At 35.3% G+C, this 10202-nt stretch overlaps 1 protein-coding gene across 1 annotated transcript; it reads right to left on the reverse strand.

Annotated features, from left to right (window-relative positions):
• Positions 1-8447: 8447 nt before the first annotated feature.
• Positions 8448-9354, reverse strand: LOC131029931 (glycine-rich cell wall structural protein 2). The gene has a single exon (XM_057960612.1). It carries the CDS (start codon positions 9220-9222, stop codon positions 8638-8640), a length of 585 nt encoding a protein of 194 aa, XP_057816595.1. The 5' UTR covers positions 9223-9354; the 3' UTR covers positions 8448-8637.
• Between the last annotated feature and the right edge of the window lie 848 nt (positions 9355-10202).

A 10202-nucleotide genomic window follows, 5' to 3' on the forward strand; every position in this document is an offset into this window, starting at 1 on the left:
TGCATCCTCTTGAGCATAATTTACTCTCCTCTCACCTCCTTGGGATGAAGAAGACTTATCAAGGCATCTATATGTCGGGTGTCCAAGTTGATGGAAATTGTAGCATTTCATGGTGGCAAAATAGGACCCTCTTCCTGATCCACTATACCTTCCTCTACTAGAGTTTCTAGATCCCCTTCCTTTATAGCTTCTCTTGCTATTGGAATCCCCACTTTTCTCAACCAACTTGGATTCCCCTTGGGATCTTTGGTCTACACTTCTTCCACCAAAACTACCTCTCTGACCTTTGCCATCTCTTCCCCTACATTTGCCTCTGCTGTTTTGTTCTTATTTCTTCTTGTTTTTTTCCTCCACTTTTAGTGCCAACTTATAGCATTTGTGCACGGTGCTGGGGCATAACAAGCTTAATTCCTCTTGAATATTCCATCTCAAGCCATTTAAGTATCTGGCTACCTTGATGCTCTCATCCCCTGCCACCTTGGATCTCAGAAATAACTTCTGAAATTGCTAAGTGTAGCTACTCACATACAAGTCTCTTTGTCTCAAATTTTTTCTCCTCTTATGAAACTAGATCTCATAATCTTCAGGGATATATGCCTCTTTCACCTTGGCTAACATGCCCTTCAAAGTAGCTATTGGTTTCTTGCCCTCTTTTTGCCTCTCTTCTTGAATAAATTTCCACCAGGTCAATGTTGCCCCTCTCAATCTAGACTTAGCAACCTTCACCTTTTGTGCCTCAATGATTCCATCACATTCAAAGTGATTCTCCAATCCCTCTATCCATTCCAAGACTACCTCAAGCTCCATTTTTTCACAAAATAGTGGCACTCCTTCTAGGGATTTTCCTCCTAATGCTTTGATTGCTTTAAGCAAAGGTTCTTCAGGTAGAATAGGGTATGGTTCAGGAGTCCTATCCTCTTCTACAACTTCTTTACCCTTCACTTCATTGACCTTGATTGTCACTTTCTCAGTTTTATCTTCAACTGCGCCTAGTTTGCTCTCCAGTTGTAGTAATCTTTCTCTAAGGAGCCCATTTTCTTCCTCTTGGTCTTCTACCTTCTTGGATAGCTCTACATTGGTCACTATCCTTAGACTATTCTCTCCTACTGATTCAATGTTTGTCATGTATTGGCTTCTTCCCAAATCTTGGTTGCTCTAATACCACTATGATGGGGAGGTAAACTCAAAGAGAGTTAATTCCTTGTCTAAGGGCAATCAAGTAGTGTCCTAGTGGTATCCCTTCATTTTTCATCTGGTCTACTAATCAATTTAGACATCTCAACTCTCTAGGAGTGCTCCCAATCAAGATGTGCTCACTGGTTGCTCAGGCTTGGTTGAGATTCACAAGGGTAAATCCAACCTCACACTCTCAAACTCCTAACAAATGCTCGCAGAGCTTATAGTAGGTGTTTATGATGTTTTCCAAGGGTAATCAACTGGTTTTGAGTATGGGTTTGATTCATTTCTCCATCGCTCCTTCCTTTCCCTATTTTCTAGGCCTAGTAGCCCTAGAGCCCCAATTAGCCCTACCTAACAGGTTTTTGTGGATTTGCTCACAATTTCCCTAAAGACCCACACAAACTCTTTGATGATCAGGATACCCTTTTTGGAATTACTTTCCAATTTATGAAGTGAGGAATCTCAATCTGACCATACATGTACGAAACCCAAGAAATGCTTGTTTTAGAGGGTTTTAGGCTTGTTTTGGTCTTTTTCCAAGGGTTAGGTGTCTTCCTTGATCTGCCACACCTCCAAAATCATGCATATGCTCTTCCACATCCCACTTGTTCATTAAAAACACTCTACAACTCCAACCCTGCTCATCCCTGCAAACACTTGCATAATCTCATTCATTTCAGAACTAGGCTATGACTGAGCTCACCTAGGAAATGATCCTCATTGGCCTTTCAATGACCTCCAAAGGAAAATAAAAGCTATATTAATTGTACAAAGGTTTCATGGCTTGATTCCCAAGGGTTATTGAGAAAAACTCAAAGGACTTCATGCTGGAACCATGTTTGGGCCTCTCAAACCCTTGCTCAGGCCGAGAGCTTGCAAAATTGAAAACTCAATTTAAACTTGCAATAAAACTAACCAAAATGCTTCCTGAGCACTACAAGAACATTTACAAAACAAAAAGTAAATAACAGCAATGCAATCAATCCATTAAGTACGGATTGTTGCTCTAATTCTTGAAAAATGCAAGGTAAACCTCAAAACCGGTCTCCAATTTGTATTTCAATCTACTCCAAACGTTCAAAAAACTCATTACATTCATTCCCAGGGAATTTATATGCCATTTTTACCTTAAATGCTTTGTTTTCTCCTCCAAACCATCTAGGATGACTAAAGACCATTACATTAACATGTCCCAATTCCAAACAAGGCTATTCAAGGAATTTTACATCAAAATGCAAGATTATGCCATTTTAGGCTTACAAGGGCTTACAAGCCAAAATTGAGCAAATGCATTGTTCTAAGGATATTCAACCTGCCAAAACATTTCAAAAAAATATGAGGACCTAAGAGAAGATTCTTATTCACCATCTCAAACCAAACTATGAACAAACACACCAAAATGAACAAGTTGGACTCAAAACTAGGTGCTCCTGCACCACATCCTTGGACTGGATATATAGCTAAAAAATAAGGTTAATGATGGATTTAGCAAAGCCAAATGATTCTAAAAATTTACACAAGAACCTCCAATCCACCTTATAATATGCCTTTCTAATATCTGACTTAACCAACATACTAGGTACTTTATATTTTTGGGCTGAGTGGACTACCTCCTATGTTATGATGACACCATCCAGTATAGATCTTCAAGGAACAAAACCTGTTTGTTCCTCAGCAATGATATTAGGCAATATTGTTTTAATTCTATTAGCCAAAGCTTTGGACCGAATTTTATGTAGGGTATTACACAAGGAGATTGGTCTAAACTCATCCAGGTCTTTTGCCTTTTCTTTTTTAGGAAACAAAGCTATAAAGGTATTATTGATCTCATTCAAAATTTTACCTGAATTCATCATACTTTCTACCATCTCCCAAATTTCCTCTCCCATGAAGGGCCAACATAATTTAAATAGCCAGCTAGAAATCCATCAAGACCTGAAGCCTTTTTCTGGATGTAACTGAAAAGTTGCATTTTTTATTTCTTCTATGGTGAACTTACTCTTAAGAATCTTATTTTCCTCTTCTATTATCAAATGGGGGATATGTCTCAACATTCGAATCTGAGCTCCTAAATCTGAATGTCCCCAGTTATTTAGAATATTCCAGAAATAATCTACAATACCCTCTTTAATGCTCGATGGATCCTCAATAATGTTCCCATTACCTCATTTGATTTTATAGATTTTGTTAATGTTCCTTCTCATTTTAGTGCTATTATGAAAAAATCTTGTATTATTATCTCTATCATTTAACCATTGTTCTCTAGATTTTTGCTTCTAGAAAATTTCCTCTTTTGTTAAGATATCTGCATATTTATTTCTCAACTCTTTCTCCTTGAGATATGTCAAATTGTTCATTCCTCAATTAATAATTACCTCTTGAAATTTCTCTAATTCTTCTTCTAATAGTATTTTATTGTGAAAGATGTTTTTAAAATGTTCTTTATTCCATTTTAATATCCTCTATTTGATCCTTTTTAGCTTCGTTATTAAACAATAAGCTTTGGACCCACTAACATGTTCCTCCTTCCACCATTCTTCTAAAAGACCCAGAAAATTGAGATCCTGCAACCACATTATTTCAAATTTAAATGGGCATCTTTTGGGTCTCCCCTCTTCTTGAATATGTAATGTAATGGGATAGTGGTCTGATCTAGTTGTGTATATTATTGTTGAGTTGAATGTAAAGTTAAAACTTTCCATATCTCCTTTATAGAGGAACCTATCCAATCTCTCTTCTATATTGTTACTTCCCATCCTCATATTACTCTCCAAGTATAGTTTCCATTCTTCATGTTAATATCTATCAATTTGCAGTTAAATATCCATGATTTGAACTCTCTTTGGGCTACAGACTCTATCTAGACCCCTCCCCTCTTTTCTGAGGCATCCCTAATCACATTGAAGTCTCCTCTAAGGAAAATAGAATCCTCATCATTCCCTGTAATAAATTCCTCAATTTCCCTCCAAGTTTCTCTTTTACCTGTAGTGCTAATCGGGCCATAAATATTAATCTGAGTGAAACTAATAGAGCTATGTAGCCCCTTGACTCACCCCACCTACCATCTATCCTTTTGTAATATTTCCACAAACATAACCTTCCTAGGATCCCATAAGATTGCTAAGCCCCTAGCAGCTCCCAGGACATATATTGGAGCAGACTTTTAAACTCCCAATCTCTTTTTAAGAATTTCTCAGTCCTCTTCCTTCAATTTAGTTTCCTGTAGCATAATTATTTCAGATTCCATACTAACTAGATTGTGTTTAAGCAAATTTTTCTTGTCAGGGGCATTAAGACCCCTAATGTTCCATGATGAGATTTTTATTTCTCCATGGGAATTCACTTCCCCTTCGCACAATATATCATATCAGTGATCTTTGTTTGATTTACTACATCCCCATCTTGAGCTCTCGGCTCCTTCAAGGACTTCCTGCCTCTACATCTGCCCACTTTCCCACACTCTTGGGATTCTTTATTGAGGCAATCATGTTCCAACCCCAACTGATCATTAGTCTCCTCCATATTCATGGAAGGAGGCTTTGCATCCTCCCTCCTCACTGGTGCATCTTGATTATCCATTTGCATAATGATCTCAATAAGCTTATGTTTCTCCTCCCTAACCTCCTCATTTTCCTCATCCTCAGATTAATTCTCCTCTTCAAAACCTATTAGGAACTGATCCACCTCCTTTTCTTGTGGGGACTGAATCCCCATATTTCCCACATGCTCACCATCCTCAATCTCTTGAAATCTGAGTTCCTTACAGGAAGAAATAATAGGGGAACATCTATATTCCAGTTGCTCATCCTCATTCAAGGTGTTATTAGGTATTTTGTTGTATTCTAAATAGAAACCCCCCTGATGTTGGTTGAATGAAAAATTCATATTCCTCTCCTCCTGTGTAGGGAAGACCAGATTTGATTCTCCCTTTGTATACGTCATTACCTTCTCAGGCACTTGTCCCTCCATAAATTTGGCTTCAGTGTTATAGGCTTGTAGGGTAGTGATTAATTCTAATGGCTCTAGTTTTTTCAAGCTAGGAACCATATCTATTAACATCTTTACATTGGCCGAATGTAGGAAGTTTTCCTCTACACCAATAAATTTACCCATAGCATTGCCTATTTCTGTAAAAAATTTAAATTTTAAGAGCTCTACTGGCAAATAGGAAATATTAATCCATCTAGGGTTTCCTTTTTTTTTTAAAGAATAAGGATCGAAGTTCATTTGCCAATCAAAAAATTCAAAATTATACCCTTTAAAAGTAATAGCATGTCCATACAGAAATTCTCTTTTCAAATGTTCATCTTTGTAGTAGATAAAAAGGATGTTGTTAACGAGAAGTGAGATACTTACCTGGCCCGAATATTTATCTTTTAACCAGGACACTATGTCGGATATCATTTGACCATGCCCTAACCATTTTATAAAAAGTCCAAACCTTTAGCACCTGTTGATTTGATCATTCGTTTGTTTATTGTGAATGACAAAATTCGTAGCATTAGGGTTTCTCATAGCCCTTCTTTCCAAAAAGCTCTATTTGCCACCATTCTTCTTGCTATCAGATTTGTCTGAATTTTCTTAGACATTCAAGTTCGGTTCTACCCTGTGGAGATGTGTAACTTGTTTATTCCTTAGAGCAAGCATTTGACAGAAGGGCTGATGCATGTGAGATTTTTCTCCTCCTTGCCTTCTTCTGATATATCTAGGATTGATTTGGGGTTTCCCATAGTGAACATTATGCCATGACACCTGAATCATATTCATTTGTCATTTATATTTTTTTCAAATTACCTACTGCCAGCCATCCAGGTTTGAGTTTACATTTGGTCTTATTTGGGCCAAATTTTAGATGGGCGGCTTATCTACCCATCTTCCATTCTAAAACACCCACCGTGGACGATGAGTTCCATTATTGCCCATAAATTGAGGCTTGTATGTGAGACAAGTATACAGTTTTCCCTTGTTATGAGATAGGGGAGAGATACAGCATTACAGAACCCCCTTCCAGCAACAAAGGAAAAAAAAAATCTTTTTGCATTTTTGCCAAAGTAGAGCTCTGAAGATTTTTAATTTTGTAAAATTTTATTACAAAATATATAAAACATAATTATGTTTAAGTTTAAATTTGAGCTATTTTATTTTAAAACGAAAATTCAGTATCAATAAGAAATTTTTTACCTCTATTATTAGAAATTCAAATTTAAAAGAATAAGATCATAGGGATTTTTATTTCAAGATATTTAAAATATGACATTAAAATACATACACATTAATTTTTTCATTAATATAATATTTTTTTAAAATATTAAGGATGGCCACTAATTATTCTCCCATTTACATGCTCTTTCTTAGATAAAATCAACAAATATGGTTTATATCATCAATATTGAGTGAGATATTTCAATTTAATGATATTCATAACTTCTCTTTCTAGGTTGTAACTATAGAATTTCTTAAAATTGTTTAAATCTCTTAAAATCTTATCAAAATTTATTTGGACTAAGATCTTCAAGAAAAATAGTGGTACTAGGTCAGCCATGAGTGATGGACAATTGCATTACCTACAAATTTATAAAAATAAAATATATGAACCAAAGAATTATAAAATGAAGAAAATAGATATAACACACATTTTTTAATTCCATTGTTGAAATTGAATTGTGTAATTGATTTTCTTTTTATAAATAATTTTTTTATCGAAATCAATGCCTGGTTCTTAAATAATTAGATTGAAACAATTAAAATAGATCTAATTGATATTGTATAAGTATTTAATCCAATTAAACTACATAATCAAAATGAAACCCTCTTTATGATCATAATCTTTCAAAATTATCTAATCCAAGTAAACTACATAATAAACATATAATGTTTAGTATTATAATCCATATAATTCTAACTTCTAAATAATATAAAAAGTATTTATTTTGAATGTTAAAAAATATAAATATAAATATATTAATATAAATCTTTTCATAATACATTATATAAGTTAGTTTTTATTAGTATCTGACGTGGGCAATACTATTGCATTCAGTGAGAAACTCAATTAATCAATAGTTTTGCACCAATCAAAAGTGAAGGGCACAAAATAAGAGCAAATTTCTAAGAATGATTGATTTTTTAGATTTTTTTTAAAAGATCTTTTTATATTTAAAATGAAGGACACACAATAGCTCTGAAAGAGGTGTGAAGTCGTAAACTTGTGAACTCCACCATCTATAATCCTTTTAGAAATGACCAAGATAAGATGAAGGAAAGATCACATGGTATCCTTGAAGGTGTCAAAAATTAAGCTAGAGTGAATAGTGAACAAAAGCTCTACACATGCCATAGTAGAAGATAAATCAAGCTTATTCAAGAAACCACCAATTAGTGACGAACCCTTGAACAAGTAATATGATCGAAGGAACAACTTCAATTTTGAAAGGTTAAAGACGAATGGAATAAATAAATTCACAATGGTAAGGACCATTGCCTCATCTAATAGAAATTCCATACAATTGGAGGAAAAGTGTGACACAACTTCCGAATACAAAGCAATCTCCAGATGTGTACATGGAAAAATGAAGATTTTACTCAGGTTTTCTCTATCATAGTCCACTGAAACTCCATAAAAACAAGTACTTCCGATAAGACAGAGCAAAATAAAAAGAGAGAATATAGAAATGAAATAACCAGCTTGCAAAATTAATATTTCAATACATTTTAAAAGTACTATTCTATCTATAACACCAATCTCTAAACACAATTCACAAACAAGCATGAGCCAAGATTTAATGAAATAATTGTGTTAAAGTTGGCACACATAAAGATATGGAAGGGAGAGTAATTATATATATTTTTTATTAAATTAGAATTATATTTTTTAGGAAATAAAGTGTATTTTTATTATAATGTTTATATCATATTATAAGTATTAATATTATTTTATTGAAGTGAGAGTTATAGTTAATATTATATAAATATAATTAAAATAATATAATTTTAAAATAACAATAATATAAAATTATAATAACTAAGAATTACAACAAATATTTTTATAACAATATTATAAATTCAACTAATTGTCACTAATAACACTTGTTTAATTTAATATTTTCAATAATGTAAAAGTAAGTTCAAATTTAAGAACGAAAGCATCCGTCCAGGCATTTGTTGTTGACAATTGTATAAATTTACTATTCTCAATTTTTTTTATTTTCTAAATTATAAAATATTATTGAAATTGTAATAATAATCTGATTTGATTTATTTACGTCTTACAAACACAAACTGCAACTACATGTAAAGGAAAATATAGTGGAAGGGGAGACCCATACCACACAAAGGCATTTTCCATTATATATATATTATTATAGATAATATTTCTATATACTTATTTGTAGAAGTTGCCATTACAACTCATGATACCTAAACTTATTTAGTCTAATGCAGGCAAATTGTGACATGAATTCAGTACCCTCCTCCACCACGGCCGACACCAGAACCAGAACCCGCCCCATAACCTGAGCCACGTCCCGAACCACTTCCATAGCCACTACCGCTGCCCCTGCCTTCTCCATAACCACTACCAGAACCTGCACCATAGCCACTCCCGGAACCACTTCCATAGCCACTGCCAGAGCCCGACCCTGAACCATACCCACTCTCGCCACCTTCACCATGCCCACTACCAGAACCTGCACCGTAGCCACTCCCCGAACCACCACCCTGACTGCCACCACCATGGCTGCCTGCTCCCGAACCTGCATATGACCCAGCACCAGAACTGGCCCCTGAACCAGCCCCAGAACCTGCTCCAGAGCCAGCCCCAGAACCAGCTCCAGAGCCCGAACCCGAACCGGATCCAGAGCCAGAGCCGCTTCCACTTCCACCAAGACCTAGGCCTGCACCAACGCCCAACCCCACGCCTACACCCAAACCTCCACCTCCGAGGTCCACGCCCAGATCACTTCGTACAATCCTAGCTTCCACACACCATGAAATCACAAGGGCGGTCGTAACGACCATAACAAACAACTTGTTATAATTCCACATTATATTTAACTCAAGCTACTATTAAGCCCTTCACAGGAAATCAATCAAGTCTGATTATTTGATTACTGACAGACTTGGAAGAGCTACTACTATGAATAGATATACTGAGCTGAAGAATGAATTTGATCTGGAGATACTGTAAGTGCTGTGCTAATGGGAAGTGAATGCAAAGGCTTTTATAGGCTTAAAAGTGGAGGAAAAGATAAGGGAGCATGTGAAATTATTTGAGATATAACTTTTTTGGCGGTAGAGAGCAGAGAAACGTGTCTATGGTAGAGCAAAATTGGGTCAGGCTGAGTGCTCCATTACTTGAAAATGGGTGGCCGGCGATAAAGTATTATATATAAGTCGGTGTACGATCTTGATAGTGGAATTCCCAAGCAAAAGGACTTGTTTATGAGGACTACCAAGTTCTTACAATCCATCGGCCACCTTGGCTGAGAGGTGTAAAATGAACAATTGTAAAATATTTTCTGTTGGTGTTGTTTTTCTGAGGAAAGCGACAGACATTATGACTTCTGAGGCAACTTGATAAATTCCATCAAATGCGTCGTATATTTTTGACATTTCGTTGTTGAATGTTGATGGGCGTTGAATTATCTGTGAAATGAGAATGAGCAATGGTAATCTGTCATCTTGAAGTTTTCATTGATGGATTTTGCTGTCACGCAATAAGTTGATAATTTATCTTTCATCCGGTATTGTTTAAGACTACTAGTGTTGCAATGGTAGATCAGTTGTGTATAGCATGTGTTTTGGTTTTGTTTGTTATGAATGATAGTATGCCCCACTTGATTTTGTCGAATTTTAAGTGTACTGATTTTGGATTTGAAGTATTTAATAAGGAGAATTATTTTCTGCAATTGTTTGTTAGATTCATATAGGATCATCTTCAGACTACCACTCCAACCTCAACATCTTCTAATATAATTATTTATTTACACATTAAAGCATTTCATCTTGTTTCAATTATTCACTTT

The sequence above is a fragment of the Cryptomeria japonica genome, chromosome 8 (genome assembly GCF_030272615.1).
Source record: "Cryptomeria japonica chromosome 8, Sugi_1.0, whole genome shotgun sequence".
NCBI classification, from domain to species: domain Eukaryota; kingdom Viridiplantae; phylum Streptophyta; class Pinopsida; order Cupressales; family Cupressaceae; genus Cryptomeria; species Cryptomeria japonica.

What these genes read in the sequence shown, in the direction of transcription:
- LOC131029931 (XM_057960612.1), bottom strand. Translation starts at nt 9,222, where the DNA reads ATGTGGAATTATAACAAGTTGTTTGTTATGGTCGTTACGACCGCCCTT.